The sequence below is a fragment of the Moschus berezovskii genome, chromosome 15 (genome assembly GCF_049115385.1).
Source record: "Moschus berezovskii isolate FMDL1 chromosome 15, NW_MosBer_1.0, whole genome shotgun sequence".
NCBI lineage: Eukaryota > Metazoa > Chordata > Mammalia > Artiodactyla > Moschidae > Moschus > Moschus berezovskii.
The window spans coordinates 74877800-74899300 of NC_142474.1; the positions used below are offsets into that span (position 1 = coordinate 74877800).

Genomic DNA, 21501 nt, shown 5'->3' on the forward strand with positions numbered 1-21501 from the left:
CAGCACAACCTTGAGCAGACCGGGCAACCAACCCAGTCTTGCCTCCCGGCTAACTGACCTATGAGGGACCACCACTCCAAATCTTGCCTTATCGGGAAAAATTTCGCTGTTTCTTCCTGTAAAGCTATATAAGCTGCCTCTTGCCTTTGTTCGGGCGCGGACTTCCTCGACCTCACTTACCTGGGTCCGGGAACCCCGCCAGGGAGCGCCTTGCCATGAAAGCTTGTTAAATCACCTGTTTGGTGTCTGAGTTCTTTTATCTAACATCATTGGGCCGTTTTGACCTTACACTTAACAGACATGCTGTAGGGACTCCCTATATATGGTGTAGTGAGGTGAAATATTTTTAAGGGAAGAAGCATTTAGAACATTAAAAATCATCTAATTCATTTTTGGTAGATTTCACATGTATGCATTGTTTAAATCAATCAAACAGTTGCAAAATTGGGTTTGTGAGTGAATGTTTTTCTCCTATTTTTGGGTAAGGCAAGTTATTTTTCACTTCTTAGTTGTGATCTGGTGATTTGTGAGTAGTTACATATAAATTAAGAAGTTTAACAGTGAAATTTTAATAATTTTCTGATTTTTCTTTATCCATACTGGATTAGTTAAAAATTATATTATTTTGCACACTTGTTCCCTACCAGAAAAGACACCTGAAAATCAACCAGTTAATTTTCCACTCTCGCAGCTGCAAAAGTTGCCTCAAGAATCGGAAATGAATAAGGAATGTTGTAGACAGGACAGATCTGTACGTTCAGGGCCTCCTTATGTGGAGAAGTATGAAAACATGTGGATCAAGCAAGGCAAATTAGAATGGAAGGAGAAGTTAAAACTATCACAAATGAGTTAAAGCAGACGTTAGGTGAAATTTGTGAGAAATACAAAATTATTATTTGTCCTCAGGAGGAGTCACTACATGATCACCCTAAAGAAGGAACAAACAGAAAGGAAATACCTCCTCACATGACAAATAATACACCTGATGGTGGGGAGAAAGATGCATTTGGAGTAGCTGTCTCTCTAGTATTCCAAGTATGTCCTCAACAAAAAGAACCCAGTCTCGAAAATGTTTTTTCGTCGAATAAACTGTGGGTCCCCGGGATACGCTTGTCAGTCACCTTCAAGGCTTGGTTTCAGTGAAAATAAAATAGACCTTGAAAGTGATAAACTAGATATTGAACATGTGTTTATCAAAAATGAGGAGAGTTTTTATAATGACGTAGAAAATAAAAAAGTAGGGAACCAGGTAGTTACATTTGAAGTGAAAGAAGACTAAGAGTTTGATATGAAAATATCAGACAATACGAGGCAAAATCCCACTAGTCGGAAATTAGACATCGGACAGACACATCAATCTTGTCTGTGGCTTGTCTGCTCCGGTAAGATGAAATACGTAATTCAAATAAAAACTCACGGTACTCCTGCTGTCGTTAACAATACTGATAAGAAAACCAAACCTATACAGGACTGGTTCCAGAAGCTACTGCATGCAGGTAATTGCAGTGCTAGTGATGATGAAAGCGTGGGACCGAATTAGAAAATGGGAACTCTTCTCCACCGAATAGTCACAGAGCATCCAAAGTGTATCTCAATGAAGAACTGCAGAAGGATATGCAGAGGTTTAAGAACACAATAGACATGGTACAAGTAGTGTTGTTAGCTTTGGAAAAAGAGACCATTCAGCTTGCAAAAGAGGTAGAGGTTCATTTGCTCTTGCTTTGGTTTCTCCCTTTCTGGATGATCTGGTCCATTTTGATTTTCTACTTATGCATAAAGTGGGGTCATCTAAATAGGTACTTGTGTAGAAATAGATTATTTCTGCCATCCAAATAATAGGAATTCAGGAAACTGTTTTCATGGCTTTTGTCCTTCAATCAATCTAATTCTGTCTCTGTCAGTCTTTCATTTGGACTGGGAAACTCATTTACCTACACACCATGTAACCGCCTGAGCCAGAATAAGCACCGAGGAAAGTGTTCAAGGACTATGATCAACTAGGGTTTTGCAGTGTGTGTGTGTTTGTTTAACTTTGTTGGCTTAAATATACGTTGCATTTCCACAGAATGGGAAGAAAGCAGAGACTGCGAGAAGGGACAGAAACACACATTTCCTCTAATCTCTTCCTTGTGGTTGAATATGTGTGACCTTCTCTGCTTTCCTCAGTCCCTGGGCACTTAGATATCCAACATGGCCACTTCAGGCTGTTTTTAATCACCACTCTCAGATGTCTCTTTTGAGAGAGTCCTCTTCACTATGTTGTTTACTAAAATGTAGTAAGTTTTGACATGTGTGATTTTGTCACATAGGTAGTATATGTGTGTGTGAGAGTTGGTCAGTCGTCTCTGATTCTTTGTGACCCCATGGACTGTGGCTGGCCAGGGTCCCCTGTCCATGGATTTCTCCAGGCCAGAATATCATTGGTGTGGATAGCCATTCCCTTCTCCACGGGATCGTCGCAACCCAGGGATCGAAGCCAGGTCTCCTGCATTGAAAGCAGATTGTTTAACATCTGAGCCACCAGGGAAGCCAATAGGTAGTATACACCCTCAGCAGAAAAAGAAAAAGAATCAAGTGTGTATCTCCAAAGAAAAAACTGATGTTTGAGATGCTGTGAGATATTTCTTTCTTCCATAGTAGGCTTTGAAACTTGCTTGCTCTTTTGTGTAAGACAAAACAAGAAGAAAATGCAGCTATTCTCCTTTAAAGAAAAAAGAGAGTAAACCCTACCCCCAACTTAAGACTTAAATTACTTTGCCAAAGTCACGCTTTTCACTTACCTGATTCATTTGAGGAATTTGTTTGGTAATTTTATCGGATTCAAGATTACAGAATTGTATCATCTCTTTTGGTGCCATAAAATGTTAGGGAATGCCACTTTAGGGGCTTTGAACATATCATTTAACCTTTTTTTTATTTTAGAGCTGTTATTGGTAAATAGTGGGCAAAGGTAGATAGTTATTTCTGTACCCTCTAGCTATAAAATCTGATGGTTATTGAATGTGGAGTTGGGAAGCGTTACTTATATTCCAGAATTCCACACTAACTAACCTCTCCTCAGTTTCATTCTGCTCCTTGTGTTTTGGTAAGCTTTGGTTCATATATTTCAGTGAACACCATGAGGTTTTTGCTCTCGCCTGGATCCCAGTGAAAAAAGAATTGGAAAAGGCAGTGGGGAAAGAATAGCTTTAGTCCAGAAAGAAGAAAGATTCCTTTCTGTCTCTGAGGCACTAAGGTGTCACATCCTCTACATCTGACTGTTTCATGGAAAATCCAGGTGGTAAAGACCGAAGAGGGCAGATGTTGTGTGTTTTTATTTCTCTATCTCTGCCATTCAGATGGGGAAGACTGGATGTGGATAACTGTATCTTATTAAGAAAGCCTTTCTTGAAATTTTGGGCATTTTGTTTCTTTCCCTCAAACAGAAAGAAGCACATTTTAGAAAAATTTCAGTGACTTGTAAGTGATAAAATTAAGTTCAAAAATATCTTTATCAGATAACATCAGGGCAAATGCTGAGTCAAATAATAAATTGAAAACAGAGTCTCTAGAATTAAGTAATAGCAATCATTCTTAGTGTCAAACTTTCATTAAAGGTTGAAGAAGGAAAAAGTAGTGAAGTGGAAGTATCAGACAGCGTCTGGGATGCTGCTGCTGAGAGCCGATGGATTCAGCAGAGAAAGCGTGGAGGAAACAAGAAGCAGGAGTTTCCTGCCATGCAGAGTGAAGGTTCTGATAGGTAAGCCTCTATCGATATTTAGCAGTAGGTCATTTGTTAATTGCCTGTAAAATCATTTCTAACTTGAGCTAATGCTTGTGACTGACGAATTTTATATTTTACTGGAGATATGGTTATTTTGAGTACTCTCATCCTTTAGCCTTAATACTAGTTATTTGTTAACATACCACTATGTTACAGTAGTATTCTGCGTTTGACTGCATACTTGCCTTAACCAGTGTGTTGTATGTTTAAATTTATTTCATGTCACTAACGAACATCCTTTCATTTCAGTTTGAGGACTTCTTTCAGCATTTCTTATGAGGCGGGACTAGTGGTGATGAGCTCTCTCAGGTTTGCTTTGTCTGGGAAAGTTTTTATTTCTCCTTCATTTCTGAAAGACAGCTTTTCTGGATGGAGCACTCTTGGTTGGCAGTTTTCTCCTAGCACTTTGTGTGTGTCCATGGATGGAGGCCAAACTGTTGCTGGTGGCAGGAGAGCTGACGAGGCACCTGCCTTTCATCCTTGATGCTGACGTCACCCATGTGGGTGGTTTACAAGTAAACTGCCCCCCACCCTGCTAAATTTGATTGCTTCTTTCATGGTGGATGTGCCACTTGTCATTTTCAAAATCATCTAAATTGTTACTTTTCTCTTTGAGGGTTTTTTTTTTTTTGGCTGTGCTGGGTCTTTGCAGCTGCAGTGCTTGGGCTTCTCATTGTGGTGGCTTCTCTTGATGCTGAGCATGGGCTCTAGGGTGCTGGCTTCAGTGGTTGTGGAGCACAGGATTCATTGCTCCGCGGCATGTGCTATCTTCCCTGACTAGGGATCGAACCTGTGCCCCCTGCACTAGCAGGCAGATTCCTCAGCACTGGAGAACCAGGGAAATTCCGAAATTAAACATTACCGTATTTAAAAGCAATACAAAAAATATAGTGTAAATCTAATTATGGCTCCTATGTCTAAGAATCATTGTGTTTAGCCAGTGGACTCCAGGTTTTCAGTGTCGCCCTTGAGGTTCTTCCCAGTGTCTTTCCAGATGCATGTCTCTACTTTCTTTCATGTGTTTTGTACTTTTCCTTCCAGGTTCCTAGGAAACAACCTAGATGTTGTGTGCCTGACCTGTGTGCTCACATTCTAGTCTCCCAGTGGAATGATTTCTCGCTTTTCTCTTCCTTTTGGCCTCCTCTCTTCACTTCTTCTGTGAATCCTTCCTTATTCCACTTATGACTTTCATATGTCAATTCCTACATATCATATTGTATCATAATTGTATATCTGTGTTTGAAGGAAGAATTTGTTTCCTTGCATATGGTTGGTACTTCGTAACTGTTTTGTGAATTAATTAATGACTTAAGATGGGTAAGAGTTGGAATTTTACAAGAATTGTTTTTTTATTCTTTATTAGTTGAATTATTTGAAAACATTGGCTTTTTTGTGGATTCTTTAAAGTAGCGATCCTGGCGTGCCCAGGAAGGAAATAGAGAAAAAGAACAATGGCAACTGGACCCAGGAAGAATGTGTGATTGCACCAATATTTGGAAAGACCGATTCGCTGCCTGGTGGTCTGCTGCATGTGAATGATGACAGCATTTTGAGGAAAGAGGATCGAGAGGATGGCAGGTAACACGGACAGATTCTTTATTTCTAGGGGAAGAAATATTAGCACTGAATACTTCTTCTGGAAATAGAGCAGCATAATATAGTATACAGGCCAAGAGAAGAGAATCCTCAACTCTACTGGATGAACACCACAGAAAGGTTACGGAGAGGACCTGTGCCTTTGGCCGGAAGTCGTTTCAGTAAATAGTCCACTTGGAAGCTGGACTGTAGTGAATACACGTTAACAGCTCCATAGGGAATATTTACTGGGGCAGGCAATGAAGAACTGGATGGTAATTGAAGAGGAATGTGGAGTTCAAAGGAATTTCTTGTTTTATATTAAGAGGGGAGCTGGTAGAGTGTGTATGCTGTTGGAAATGAGCCAGCGGAGGAAGTGTTTATTGAGTTTAATCTTGTTTGCATTTCCAATATTAGAAAGCCTATTGATTGTATGACATTATCTTAAACTATGACAATAAATTAACTGTACATTATTATTATTGTACATGCTTATTATGTACATATGTACTTCTGTACATATGTAGTTTTGGGGAAGGGCTGGTTCATTGGCTCTGAAGCATAATAGTCTTATATAAATGAATATGTAGATGATTACTTAAGTTAATTCTATCATACATAGATCTTTTTAAATTATATAATCATGAATTTACAGATATTTAGGTTATACTGAATAGGATTTAATCATTCCTTGATGATTCTAGTTGATAGTATCATCGAGGGTAGCTCTGATTTTGTAAGTACTGTGAAACATCACATCATGTTAACTTCATTCAAAAGGGGAGGATTTTGTTTATTTTCAGTAGAAACAATTAACAATCTTATACACTTTATTACTTCGGATGATAAAGATCTAAATGAGAAAAACCATGCTTCCTGTACTGAAAGTGTCCTTAACACATACGGTGTGCTCCACAAGTGTATGTCGGAAGCGTAAAGAAACAGCAGAATGCTTGAATGAATGTGTATTGATTAATTTCTTTACAAAAAGCAAATCTTTATTGAAAGCCGATTTCCAATATTGCCTACATCTAAAGTCTTTTTGTTTTGTTAGAAATATGTTTATAGATTCAGAATTTTCATTTGTAGTTATAGCTAGACATGAGATGATAATAATATAGATTCATTTGGTATCATATTAGTTAAAAAGACTTGACCCGGAGGGAGGATAGGGGGAGGAGGGAGGTGGGAGGGGGTTTCAAGAAGGGGAACACATGTACACCCAGGGCGGGTTCATATCAATGTATGGCAGAAGCAAAATAATATTGTAAAGTAATTAGCCTCCAAAAAAAAAAAAGATAAAAAAGTTCAAGCTCAAGCCAATTAAATAAATAAATAAAAAGAATTTTCAGTATCACTTTCTCAGCGTATTTTGGAACAGCAGCATTCAGGCCAGATTTCCTGGGTTTGAATTCGGGGGTGTTGGTGAACTGCTGTGTGGTCTTGGGCAAGTGCCTCAGCCTTTCTTTGCTCTGTTTCTTCCTAGCTAAAAGATCTAATATATTACCTATCTCCCAGAATGATCGTGAGGCTTAAAATGCCTTTAAGGCATGTCAAATGCTTGTAATAATGCATAGCCATTGCATAACAAGCCCTCAAAAAGCTAATAACATTGTGATAAAAAATGGGTTTCTTTCTTATAAGGACTTAGGGAATACTTCCGAGATAGGTTTTATTGCCATAAAAATCAGTTCTTATTAAAAATGACACTGCAAAAAAAACCCTGGTATACTGCTTCTATCACATAACGCAAGTAATGTTAGGATTTTCCTTTTCCTTTGATCTAAATTTAATGTTTTATTAATATTACAGATATATTTTCTTTGTCCTTTAATGCTACTCTTTTTTATTGTTTCATCCTTTGATAGAAATTACTTATGAATGCAAGGGTGTTATATAAAAAACAAACGTTCAGGTATTGCTTATGTTTTTGAGTTATTAAATTTTAGCCTGAAAAGAATCATTTGTTTTTTTTTTAGGCCTGCAAGGAAAACAGCATATGAAAAGAAGGTATAGTAAAATGAAAAAAATTAACTTTAACATATATTATTCTCTAAAAAATACTCCGTAAAAGGAATAGTGGCAAAATAGAAAATCTTCCTTTGTTGAAGAGACATTTACTTTGCAAACATAATTTAGAAACTCTGTTGATGAAGTCATCCTTTTGATAAAAACCTGTTCTTTTAAGAAGCCTCTGCTTTTGCTTTGATAAAGGGATTTATCACCTTTGTACACTGGGTGTATTTTATACATATTTTAAGGACATTGTGAAACAGTATTGTTCATGTGTAGGTCAAAGAACAAAGTGATCACCTGAATTCCCTTGATGATTTAACTCAGTCATCTGAAACTGCTTCCGAGGATGGCGACATGCTTTCCTCTAAAAATTCCCCGTTGCCATCTGGCAGGTGGCTGAGGGTCGTGGACCCCTCCCTCTGTGCCCGTCAGCCCTCCAGTCCACCTGCCCCGTGAACAGCTCAGAGCTGGCTCCAGCTTTCCCAGCTGAGTTCTCCCTCACAGTAGAGTCCTCCAGGACGGGTGTGGTTAACTGGCATCCTCGAGAGGCACAGGAATGCTCTCCGTGGATTTTTTCCAGCAGTTGGTAGAAGCCAGACACTCTTGAAGTTGATTGTCCTTCATTCTGCAGAGTTCTCGAGTGGCATCTCAGAGCAGAGGAGTTCACTCCCCCAACCGATGTCCCTCTCAAACATGGACTGGGTCCCATCCCCGAGGTCCTAGCCGCAGATCTGCCACAAGGAAGAGCTCTCGGGAAGAACTGAGACAGTAGTTATGTTAAGGAAGGAGGTCCTGCATAACAAGGAAATAAAGAAAAAATACGTGAAAAGTAAAGGGTTACAGTATTTTTGTCAGTGTCCACCAAATGTGAGATGAGAATTTTAGGTTAAAATTTTTGACCTTTTTAGCCCCATCTTGTGTTCCATTAAATGTTTCTTTTCAAGCCATATGTCCTCCTCAGAATTTTGATTACCAGTTCTTTTCCCAGTGAATAGTTAGGAATATTTGTTAATCAATTTTTCTCTCTCTCAAGTAATACTTTACAACATTCAGGTACTGACTGATGACCATGTGGGGCTAATCGAGTGACATTGTTTATAGTGGCAAAATTCAACTCTGATGCGGTAGTGTATATAAACAAAAAGTTTCACAGTAATACAGATCAGTGTACTAGGGCTATATTATGAACCAAAGCCTCTGTCTTAAATATGTTTTATATAAATGTATGTTGATATTTTCATAAAACTTGAAGAATATTATAGATGCATAATTTATATATTAATAAAAGCATATAAAATAGAGGCTTTGTTCATAGTATATCCTTAGGAAACCTGATATATTACTGATCTGTTGTATATGGATTTTAAATGTATGTGTTTTTCCACAAACCTTTTTATACTTATTATATTTTCCTTAAGTTTGTACTTGACTAGGAATGTCTCTCTGTTTCTTTTCCCTCCTCCACTTTTTTAACTGTTAACCTCATTTTTCCTTGCAGAATACTTTTCTTCAGGGTCTGTTCTTTCCGTGCATCTCTCTCTGCGTCTATTGTGAACATGTTTGATTACGGCGTTCTGTTTAGTGTTTGTGGCTTTCATTCGTGATCATTTCCCTACAGGTTTACTCTTGTTTTTTTTTTTCCCTTTTTCTTCGAAGGAGCCGAATGGAAACAATCATTTGTCTTTAGTTGTTTAACAAACAGAATAGAAGCAGCGTATCCTGTTTGCACTTGTAACTTATCTAAATAAGGTTCTACTGTAATCTAAACTTTCATATTTGCTTTCCCAAGTGATAATTCATGCATATAGAAATCATGCAAGCAAATTTCAAAATATAGCAATGAATTTAAATGCCTTAGTTTTTCAATAGTACTCTAAACTACTCCCAGGGATAAATGTTTTTTCTAGAACATTTTGGCAGAGCAAATAATCTAGTGGGTGTCATAGTATTTGTCCAGCAGCCAGTTAGGGGTAAGGAGAGGAACATCCGGGGCTTCTGATGTCATCTGTCACAGTGCTTACCCCATGAGAAGGACAGTCAGTGGCAGAACTGGGGTTTGAATCCACATCTGAATGACTGCAGAGCCTGTGCTCTTTGTGTTCGATCAGAGAGGAATGGGGGAGGTTATAATTCTTTTATTCGAGTTGATACTTGTCATTCTTCAAGCTCTTATTTTCCTCTCCAGCATGTCCCGAAATCAAACTCAGCAAGGCTAACGGAGGCTTTTCAGCAATCCAAGAGAAACAGTAAGTTATTTGAAGACTGCCCTCCTGGTGTTCTTCCCTGATTTGAAACGACCCAGGTTCTCATGTACTTTCTGCTTTCACTGTATTAGAATGTGGCATTGTGAGGCCAGGGAGTACCACCTTCTCTGAGGACAAGAATTCTGATCGTGAAATTGGAGACATGGTTGAAACCTTTCCCAAAACATCACCTGGAGTCCAGGGCTTCTCCCATCCTGCCTTCCCAAGGCCTGAGCCTCTTCCAGAACCAGTCAGGACTCCCGCAGGCCTTGGTCTAGCAAAGGTTAGTTGTTTTGTTTTTAACTCTGTCTCCCCTGTAGTTTCTCACACACCGTTCCCTTGATCCTTATGATGAGAAAAAGGATCCCACCGCGGAAATGGAAGACTTCAAAGTCACGATACAAAATGATGTGATAAGAGCAATATATCTGCATGATTCAGATTTATAAATGTTGGCATACTAAGTGTGCCATTAGGAAAGAAACAAATTACAAAGCAATTAGGAAAAACAGCTAGAAGAATATGAAGCTGGGGAGGGTGATAAAGGGGAAGAATTCATTTAAAAAAGATAAGATGAATAGGAGATGGAATGAAGGTCAAGATGATACAGATTATTTTACAAACACAACAGAAATAGTGGGGGTAAGTCGGATGAGGTACTCTATGTTATGAGATGAATTATTTCCAATTCCACTTAGGAGAAAGTGAGGTTGTGAAAACTCAATACTTATACTCTTCTGAATGACATATAGCTGATTTTTGTGAAGAACTGAAAGAACATTTGCTCCTTAGCTGTTTTGGTGGTTGTCTTTGAGGTTGGTGGTGGTTTTTGTTTTTTTCTTTCATTGAAGTGTAGTCATTTACAATACTGTGTTAGTTTCAGGTGTATAGCAATGTGACTTGGTTACGCTTGTATATGTATATATCTATATTGAATATGGTTCCCTCTGGAAGTTCATTTCAATTTGAAGTGAGTTCTCTTTTTAAAAAAATTCTCACTTTGAAACTAATGAAGCGATGTCTTCTATTTAACCTACAAAACTTTAATTCATATGCAGTTCTAGATGAGCTCAGTTTTAGGCCTTAGCAGATAAATTAAGAAGTTGTGGCCCTTCTGTTTCTTGTGGTTACTAACTTAGTGTTTGATACATACTTAATGTACTTAACTAATTTATCTTATTGTTTGGTATAATCTTGGTGGAGGTTTTGGATCTTTTTGAAAATAAAGGGGAAATAAATAAGCATTTTATCTTGTCTTTTATTGAAATTTTAATTTATAATTATATACATGAGATTCTTAAACTCTCTTCATGACATGAGACAATTTAACCTGCAACAGTCTTAAAGAAAAAATGTAGAACTTCCCCCCGCGCCCCTCCTGCCGAGAGATTCTGATTTATCTTTTCCAAATATCTGCAAGTGATGGGCAATTACATCCATTAAATGAATGAAGTCACAATTCATGATTTTTTTCTTATGTAGACTACTTGTTATAAAATCATAAGGAAAGAAGAATTACCAACAGACTTTATAAAATTATCTCAGAAAGATAATGTTTTACTTTTTAAAATATCTCTAGTAATATGTATATTCCATTTTAAGAATTTTATTACAAAATAAAATTTAAAGAAGTAATTTTTTAAGTTAAGTTATTTTTAAGTTAGGTTTCAGTTTTAAGAAACTTTATTAGCTTCAATATGTATAGGTGTTAAATTAGCATGTCAGTTCTTTGTTATGCATGTTAAACTAAACTGCAAATTCTTCCATATCTAAAACTCACCCATCCTGGTTGCTTGATGTTTTCAACTCATTTGTTTCTTTCCTGATGTGAATATTTATCCTGCTTGATAGTCATAGATGTATTTGAAAACTTTTAAATCTCCGACTTGGATAATCATAGTTTTACTAATTTTCGTACATCCAAATTGTTGCTTCAGTCTTTATCTGCCATTGCAGAAGGCATAGATAAAAAATCAGAGCCGTTAGTGTGCCTTTTACAGGGAAATAAGAAGAAAACGATGAAATTTTCAAATAAATGGGGTTTTTATAAAATGTATTTATTTTTTAATTGAAGGATAATCGCTTTACAGAATTTTGTTGTTTTCTGTCCGACATCAACAAGGATCAGCCATCAGTACACCCAATGTCCCCTTCCTCCCAAACCCTCCTCCCATCTGCCTCCCCATCCCACCCTTCTAGATCGTCACAGAGTCCCTTTCTGAGTTCCCTGGGCCATACAGCAAATTCCCATTGGCTGTCTATTTTACATATGGAATTGTAAGTTTCCATGTTACTCTTTCCATCCATCTCACCCTCTCAGTCCTCCCCTCCCCCCATGTCCGTAAATCTGTTCTCCATGTCTGTTTCTCCATTGCTGCCCTGCAAATAAATTCATTGGTACCTTTGTAGATTCAGAATTTTTGTAGATTCCATATCTGTGCGAATAGTATATGATATTTATGTTTCTCTTTCTGACTTGCTTCACTCCGGAGAATAGGCTCTAGGTTTGTCAGCCTCGTTAGAACTGACTCAAATGTGTTTCTCTCTATGGCTGAGTAATATTCCATTGTATGTATTGTTCTAGTTCTGTGAAAGATGCCACTGGCAATTTGAAAGTGATCACACTGAATCTGTAGATTGCATTTGGTAGTATAGTCATTTTCACACTATTCATTCTTCCTACCCAGGAAATTGGAATCTCTCTCCACCTGTTTACGTCGTCTTTCTTTTCTTTCCTCGGTGTCTTAGAATTTTCCGTAGACCGGTCTTTTGTCTCCTTAGGTTGGTTTATTACTAGATATTTTATTCTTTTTGTTGCAGTGGTGAATGGGACTGGCTCATTAATTTCACTTTCTGAGTTTCCATTGTTAGTATAAAGGAATTCAAGTGATTTCTGTGTATTGACCTTGTATCATACAACTTTGCTAAATTCATTGTTTAGCTCTAGTAATTTTCTTTTACTAGAAAATAGTTTCTTTTGGGTTTGCTATGTGTAGTACCATGTCATTTGCAAAAGTGAGAGTTGTACTTCTTCTTTTCAGATCTGGATTCCTTTTCTTTCTTTTTCTTCTCTGATTGCCATAGCTAGGACTTCCAAAACCATGCTGAGTAATCGTGGTGAGAATGGACAACTTTTGTCTTGTTCCTGATCTTGGAGGGAATGCTTTTCATTTTTCCTCATTGAGAATAGTGTTTGCCGTGGGTTTATCCTATATGGCCTTTACTGTGTTGGTGTAGGTTCGTCCTGTGTCCATTTTCTCGAGGGCTTTTGTCATAAACAGGTGCTGAATTGTGTCAAAGGCTTTTTCTGCCTCTATTGAGATGATCATATGGTTCTAAGTTTTCAGTTTGTTAAGATGGTGCATCACATTGAAATTGGTTTGTGTATATTGAAGAATCCTTGCATCCCTGGCATGAACCCCAGTTGATCATGGTGTATGAGCTATGGAATGTGTTGTTGAATTGTGTTTGCTAGAATTTTGTTGAGGATTTTTACATCTGTGTTTGTCAGTGATAGTGGCCTGTAATTTTCTTTTTTGGGTTGTCTCTGCCTGGTTTTGGTATCAAGGTGATTGTGGCCTCATAGAATGAGTTTGGAAGTGTTCCTTCCTCTGCAGTGTTTTGGAAGAGTTTCAGAAAACTAGGCATTAGCTCTTCTCTAAATGTTTGATAAAATTCTCCTGTGAAGCTATCTGGCCCTGGGCTTTTGTTTTTGGGAGATTTTGGATAACACCTTCTATTTCAGTGTTTGTAATTGGCTTGCTTGTAATTTTTATTTCTCCCTGATTCAGTTTTGGGGGGTTGAATTTTTCTAAGAATCTGTCCCTTTCCTCTCAGTTGTCTCTCTTATTAGCATATTGTTGCTCATAACATTCTCTTATGATCCTCTTCATTTCTGTGTTGTCTGTTGTAACCTCTCCTTTTTCATCTCTAATCTTGTCAATTTGATTTTTCTCCCTTCTGTTCTTGATGAGCCTGGCGAGCGGTTTGTCCATTTTGCTTATCTTCGCAAAGAACCAGTATTTTGTCTGATTAATCTTTGCTATGGTTTCCTTCATTTTCTTTTTCATTTATTTCTGCTCTGATCTGTACCCTTTCTTTCCTTTGGCTGACTTTGGGGGGTTTTGGTTCTTTTTCCAGCTGCTTTAAATGTAGAGTGTTGCCTGTTCAGTGCTTTTCTTGTCCTTGATGTAGGATTGTGCTGCTATCGACTTCTCTCTTCAGTTCAGTTCAGTTCAGTTCAGTCGCTCAGTCGTGTCCGACTCTTTGCGACCCCATGAATCACAGCACGCCAGGCCTCCCTGTCCATCACCAACTCCCGGAGTTCACTCAAACTCATGTCCATCGAGTTGGTGATGCCATCCAGCCATCTCATTCTCTGTCGTCCCCGTCTCCTCCCGCCCCCAATCCCTTCCAGCATCAGAGTCTTTTCCAGTGAGTCAACTCTTCGCATGAGGTGGCCAAAGTATTGGAGTTTCAGCTTTAGCATCAGTCCTTCCAATGAACACCCAGGATTGATCTCCTTTAGAATGGACTGGTTGGATCTCCTTGCAGTCCAAGGGACTCTCAAGAGTCTTCTCCAGCACCACAGTTCAAAGCATCAATTCTTCGGCGATCAGCCTTCTTCACAGTCCAACTCTCATATCCATACACGACCATGGGAAAAACCATAGCCTTGACTAGACGGACCTTGGTTGGCAAAGTAATGTCTGCTTTTTAATATACTATCCAGGTTGGTCTTAAAAGTGCTTTTACTGAATCCCGTAGGTTTTGGGTGGTCGTGTTTTTGTTGTCATTTGTTTCTAGGAATCTTTTGATTTCCCTTCTTATTTCTGTAATGACCTTTTCGTTATTTAGTAATGAATTGTTTAATCGCCATGAGTTTGTGTTTTTTGCCGTTTTTTTTTCCTGTAGTTGATCTCTAGTCTCATAGTCTTGGGGCCAGAGAAGATACGTGATATATTTTCAGTTTTTAAAATTTCCTGAGGCTTGATTTGTGTCCCAAGATGCGGTCTGTCCTGGAGAATGTTCCATGTGCAGTTGAGAACAAAGTGTATTCTGCATTTGGATGGAAAGTCATGAATATATCAGTTGGGTCCTTTGGGTCTAATAAATCATTGAAGTTTTGGCTTTCTTTATTGATTCTCTGTTTGGATGATCTGTCCATTGGTGTGAGGGGGGTGTTAAAGTGCCCCACTATGACTGTGTTGCTATTGAATTCTCCTCTTATGTCTGTTAGTGTTTGCCTTGTGTATTGAGGTGCTTCTATGTTGGGGGCATAAATATTTCCAATTGTTATGTCTTCTTCTTTGATTGATCCTTTGGTCATTATGTAGTGTCCTTCTTTGTCTCTTATAATATTCTTTATTTTCAAGTCTATTTTGTGTGAAATAAGGATTGCCACACTGGCTTTCTTTTGGTTACCATTCAAATGGAATACCTTTTTCCATCCATTTACCTTCGGTCTGTATGTGTCTCTAGGTCTGAAGCGGGTCTCTTGTGGGCAGTATATATTTGGCTGTTGTTTTTGTATTCATTCAGCTATTCTGTGTCTTTTGGTTGGTGCGTTGAATCCACTTACATTAAAGTAATAATCGATCTATATGTTCCTGTTGACATTTTCTGAATTGTTTCGGTTTTGCTTTTGTAGGTCTCTCCTTTCTCTTGTGTTTACTGGCTGTAAATCCCTTTAGCGTTTGTTGTGAGGCTGGTGTGAAAGTGAAAGTCACACAGTCGTGTCCGACTCTTTGTGACCCCATGGACTGTCCATGGAATCCTCTAGGCCAGAATACTGGAGTGGGTAGCCTTTCTCTTCTCCAGGGGATCTTCCCAACCCAGGGATTGAACCCAGGTCTCCTGCATTACAGGCAGATTCTGGGCCACAAAGGGTGGTTTGGCAGTGCTCAGTTCTCTTAACTTTTGGTTTGTCTGTAAAGCTTTTGATTTCTCCCTCCATTTTGAATGGGATCTTTTCAAATAGGCTTTCTATTTCTTTCTTATGTCATAGTAGTACTTTAAACTGCCTCATGATTCCATCCTCACATAAGCATTTCTCTTCGACAAATTAAAACTTGTCTTTTAAGGTCATTTAAAAGAGAGTCTTCTTGTCGCATCTTGAATTGGTGTTGTACAATTAAACCTTTTCATTGAACTTAAAAATGCTTATTATGGTAATATGACAGAAACGAGTATTTGCATATATTTATAACAGTATATTTTTATATCCTTGAAACATGTTGAAATATATAATTGACAATTTTAGCCTCACAGCTTTCTTCCCATGGTATTGTTTTATTTTCAAAAGTTCAGAATTCTGCCTAGGTTTGCATTAATTATACCAGGTTAGTATCTTTTACAAATAATTATCTTTACAGTATATGTTTTACCTGAATAAGTTTATCTATGTCTAATTCAAATGTATTTACCCAACTCCTTTCTTCTGAGTCCCTTGCACGCCTCAAAATAATTTATTACACCCCAAACTGAAGGCATTGTCCCTGACGCTTCCCTCATCCCTGACTCTTTGTAAGCTATCCCTTCATCTGTCCTCCCCATCTTAGAAAATCCTGGACTGCAAACTTCCTTGAAAATGCCACCTCCAGTCACTCAGGAAGTTCAGTATTTTCTGCCTGCTTATCATTTGTCATATCTTATCAGCATAACTCACTGTCTCCCCTATAATCTTGAAATATTCCTTTCTAGTTTTGCTACCCTGAAGTTCTTTTTTACGTTGCTGCCAGAGTAACCTTTCTAAAATATACTTGTCAATCTTTTCATTCCTCCTGGCTCTGCAGTTTGTTTTAGAATGACTGTTACCATGTTTATTTGGCTGTTTTTAAAGCCAAATTTGCTTTTTAATTCCAGTTTCATGGACACTTTGGGTGATGTACAGCGTCTATTGTGCTTACTGTCCACTCTGGAGCGTTGCTTATAGGTTTTTTTAAATTGTATTTTAAATGCTCTCCTGTAAAATACGGTCATATTTTCTACTTCCTTCAATCTCAGTCTGAATTTGGCTCTAAGGAGTTCATGGTCTGAGCCACAGTCAGCTCCCGGTCTTGTTTTTGCTGACTGTATAGAACTTGTCCATCTTTGGCTGCAAAGAATATAATCAACCTGACTTTGGTATTGACCATCTGGTGATGTCCATGTGTAGAATCTTCTCTTCTGTTCTTGGAAGAGGGTGTTTGCCATGACCAATGCGATCTCTTGGCAAAACTCTATGAGCCTTTGCCCTGCTTCATTCTGTACTCCAAGGCCAAATATCCAAATAGGGAAAGGGGTACATCAAGGCTGTTTATTGTCACCCTGCTTATTTAACTTATACACAGAGAAGTACATCATGAGAAACTCTGGGCTGGATGAAACACAAGCTGGAATCAAGATTGCCAGGAGAAATATGAATAACTTCAGATATGCAGATGACACCACCCTTATGGCAGAAGGCAAAGAGGAACTGAAGATCGTCTTGATGAAAGTGAAAGAGGAGAGTGAAAAAGCTGGCTTAAAACTCGACATTCAGAAAACTAAGATCATGGCATCCGGTCCCAACACTTCATGGGAAGTAGATGGGGAAACAGTGGAAACAATGACAAGCTATATTTTCTAGCGCTCCAAAACCACTGCAGACGGTGACTGCAGCCATGAAATTAAAAGACACTTGCTCCCTGGAAGAAAAGTTATGACCAATCTAGACAGCACATTAAAAAGCAGAGACATTACTTGGCCAACAGAAGTCTGTTTAGTCAAAGCTATGATTTTTCCAGTAGTCATGTATGGATATGAGAGTTGGACTATAAAGACAGCTGAGCGCCAAAGAATTGATGCTTTTGAACTGTGGTGTTGGAGAAGACTCTTGAGAGTCCCGTGAACTGCAAGGAGATCCAGCCAGTCCATCCGAAAGGAAATCAGTCCCGAATATTCACTGGAAGGACTGATGCTGAAGCTGAAACGAATGAATATGTTTTCTGAAGCTGGGTTTTTGTTTTATGTTGTCTTGTTTTGACAGGAAGGAGCCACAGAGCCAGATCTTGTTGAAAAAGAAAGTGATGCTGATATTATTGAAATGGCTCCCCAAGAGCAAGCAGATCATGACCATTTGACTTCTGTTGATAGAGCACACAAAAATAATAGAAGTGGTAAGTCAGTGAATGCCTGTGAATGTTTTCTGTACTTAAAAGCAAATATAAAGACATGTAAAGGGTATAGATCCAAATACGATATCCATTTCAAGTACATTTTTTTGCTCTCTTTCTTCAGACGTGTCCCACCTACTACCAAGTTTTTCTACCTGAAAATGCTTCAACCCTCTGAAATTCTTTTCCACTGCTTTATTTTATGGGAATATTTGTGGATAGAGATAGACTTACACATGTCTTTACAATTCGTAGTAGTGACTGTTCTCATTCATATATCTGTGACTGCATTTTACAGACATGATGTCAGCCGTAGGATTGGGAGAAGAGAAAGATATAGAATCACCTTGGGATTCTGAGGTACTGTCTTCTGTTATTATTTTGAAATGTAAGCCCTGAGTAATATAAGATCATGAAAGCGGGAGATGCTGTGACTTTCTCACCTTTGCATTTCCCTATCAAAAGTCTTTTCTTACTTCTAACCTATATTAAATAAAATACTTCTGTGCTAAATACTAGCACATAGTACACTTTTGTTCATTTGTAAGATTCACCTAATGAAGTCAGCGTAGTGCAGAAACCAAGGCTTAGAGATCATAAGGAATCCGTTGAAGTTACATTTATTTGAAAATTTAAACATTATTTCAGGTCAGTCCATGGCCAGATGTTTCTTTGTTTTATATCTGTGTGTGTGTGTGAATCGCCTCTTTTTTAGTGTGTGTGTGTATCGCCTCTTTGTCTGTGTGTGTGTGTATCGCCTCTTTGTGTGTGAGTGTGTGTATTGCCTCTTTGTGTGTGTGTGTGGCTTGTGTTTTAGATTCTTTCCCATATGGGCCAGTGCAGAATGTTGAGTAGCGTTCCCTGTGCTATACAGTAGGTCCTCATTAGTTACCTATTTCATACACAATAGCCTGCAGTGTGTGTCTGTCAGTCCAAGTCTCCCAACCAAATGTATGTACATGTGCACGTGTAAAACTGCTAGAGAGGGACGGAGAGAAACAGGTCGAAATGTGGTTTTTTTATCAGTTGGACGTTGAAAGATAGTGCTTGACACTGGAAGGTGTTACTGTGTGTGGATTGTCAGGTTAATCTGGAAGAAACATTTGAAGAGAAGCAAAACCATGGGGAATAGTAATAAATATGTGGGGTTATAATAACAGCAGTTGCTTTAGCAATGTTTTAATAAGTACAAACCATTTTGAATTGTTTAAGTAGCAAGGGGACTTCCCTGGTGGCTCAGACGGTAAAGCATCTGCCCACAACGTATTAGACCAAGGTTCAATCCCTGGGTCGGGAAGATGCCCTGGAGAAGGAAACGGCAAGCTACTCCAGTACTCGTGCCTGGAAAATCCCAAGGATGGAGGAGCTAGGCAGGCTACAGTCCATGGGGTCGCAAAGAGTCGGACACGATTGAGCGACTAAACTGAAGTAGCAGGGCAGGGTGCCTTTATGGCAGCCGTACTTGAGGTAACAGAAGGTAACCGTGCCCTGTTTGAAGGTGGCAGCTATGGAAGGAGATCGGAAGGGCCTGATGTCTTCGTTGCTGGCAGCCACTGCCTGGTGATCCAGCGGTGTATGAAGTCAGCATGCAGGTTCTGTCATTTGGCAGCTGTGAGATCGTGGCAAAACCTGTCTTAACTGGGTTAAATGTAGGCGGTTTTTAAAAGTAGGGTGTTTTCTTAAGAAGACATTAGGAAAGCTTCATGGAACTCAATATTCATTTTCACAGAGTATCTCTGAGAGCGTTCCACGGAAGTGTGTGGATCATTTATCTGGCGATCAGAGAGGAAAAAATATATTAAATGGACAAGTAGACGGTAAGAACTGTATTTTGTAGAAAGGTTGTTTGACAGAATATTGATTTAAAATGGGAATATTGTAACAGGCAATAAAAGCAAAAGACAGCAAACACCTGTCACCTGCGCAGTGAGGCAGAAGACGAGAAGAGGAGGGAAACTGTCTCATCGGGTGTCGGCCACAGGTTAAACTGAGAATCCAGTTTCAGGAGCTGCGTTACTCGTTCCTGGACTTCTTGGGAGGTCCACAAGTTAAGACTGTCCAGTGCAGGAGTGTAGGTTTGATCCCTGGTCAGGGAACTAAGATTCCGTGTGCCACATGGACAACAGAAACAATTACTAGTTCTGTTTCAAGATACTCTACAACCAAAGGAAGGTCGAGAAGTCAGAGGAAAGAGGGAATGAACGATGAGAGAGGCGGAGGGTGCAGGGAGGAAATGAAGGCAAAGGAAGCAAGGGCCTATGGGGAAGGTGGCCATAAGTAAGATAGGTCTTTAGAAGAAGGGAGAGTAATTGACACAGACGGTGAATATGAAGTGGGCTTCCGGCACCAAAACGTGTCAGAGAAGAACAGCAAAGTTCCCCCCTCTTCCTGTTGACTTGTTATTAGGAAGACATTCAAAAGTGCGGTCCCTGGGCAGGCAGAGCGGGTTGTCATCCTCTGGGGGAGCTTGGGGGTAGGTGCTCAGCTGTAATGGGAAATGCTGCTGCTTTGTAGGATGGTGTCTCATGGGACAGAACAAGAGAGCTGGAAAGGAGGAGAGAGCAGGGGGCGTGATGGGGAGACCAAGGAACCCACAGCCTGATAGAGAGTCCACTGGAAAGTTTCCAACTGGTAACGCAGTTTCAGTTTTGGGGGAAGTGTTAGAGTGAGGAGTTGAGGCTGAGATTTCAGGAGAATGAATGAAGTGGAAGTCATGTAGAAGCAGACTCCGCATAGACTAGAGTTTCTCAAATGTTAATTAGTCGCCTGGACACCTTGTGGGAAGTGCACATGCCGAGCAGGAGGTCTGAGTTTCTGCATTTCTAACAAGCTGTCTGAGTAGCAAGGGTGTAGCCTTGCGTTTAGAGAAATCTGGAAGAAGAGCATTGGCTGGTGCAGGCCTAACAGGATCAAGGAAAAGCATTGTTTTATGTTTCTCTCTGAGCGTGTCTATAGCCAGAGGGAAGCAAAGAGTCGAAGGAGCACGTTAAGCAGGGAGGGAGAAAGCAGTGGTGGGGATGATCCACAGGAAGAGTGTAAAGGGAAAGAATTCAGACCACGAGTCCAAAGGTTCCCCTTCACAGAGGAAGGACCCTAGTGAAAGGACCAAAGGACGAAAGCAGGGCTTCAGGGAGGCGAGTTTGGAGTTGATGAGGAACCTTGAGAGAACTCCTTCCAGAGGCTTCCATGTATTTGCCCTGAAAAGAGATAAGATCATTGTTGTTCCCGACAATACTACGGGAGGCAGGAGGGGGTGCTAGAAGTAGGGTGAACCCCAGGTACTCTAAGTAACGATAGACATCAAAGATATATGTTGTACTGCTATTTGTGATCCAAATTAGATTAATTTGAATATGGAGGGATTGACTATTTTTAAGATAACTGATTTTTTGACAGTTGTTTCACAGAAATCCTTTTAAGCGTTAGCGTGATGTACCCAACCAAACTAAGTTTTGAAACAAAACAGATGGATAGGGTTCATTCCCTAAATGTTAGAATTGTTATTTTCAATAAATACCTACACTGATTTTAAAACATGCAGGATTTTTAGCATCTAATACTTCTGTGTCAATTGAGTTGATTATTTCCCTTTGATCATTGTATTTCAGTGTTGAGAATTTATTGTACATTATTTTGTAGGTGTGTCTTATATAGCCTTCTTGCATGAGCGGATCGAGAAATTTTAAGATGGCTAAACTAGAGGAGCCAAGACATGCAGGCATACCAGTAGCCCACATGGGTATGGGGAAAAAAATGAATATTTTTATGA

General features: G+C 39.2%; 1 protein-coding gene across 13 annotated transcripts in view; it reads left to right on the top strand.

The window, feature by feature from the left end:
• LOC129556582 (ankyrin repeat domain-containing protein 26-like) overlaps positions 1 to 21501 on the top strand; it is a 99895-nt gene that overhangs the window by 35370 nt on the left and 43024 nt on the right. For 10 of the 13 annotated variants that reach the window (XM_088844254.1, XM_088844244.1, XM_088844245.1 and 7 more), the window contains 9 exons: positions 3597 to 3739; positions 4013 to 4072; positions 5171 to 5341; positions 7318 to 7348; positions 9540 to 9600; positions 9690 to 9880; positions 17606 to 17735; positions 18031 to 18092; positions 19462 to 19549. In XM_088844254.1, coding sequence (XP_088700380.1) covers positions 3597 to 3739; positions 4013 to 4072; positions 5171 to 5341; positions 7318 to 7348; positions 9540 to 9600; positions 9690 to 9880; positions 17606 to 17735; positions 18031 to 18092; positions 19462 to 19549 — 937 coding nt within the window. The remainder of the gene's footprint in view (positions 1 to 3596; positions 3740 to 4012; positions 4073 to 5170; positions 5342 to 7317; positions 7349 to 9539; positions 9601 to 9689; positions 9881 to 17605; positions 17736 to 18030; positions 18093 to 19461; positions 19550 to 21501) is intronic. The other 3 variants (XM_088844246.1, XM_088844251.1, XM_088844249.1) reach the window with 3 other exon arrangements.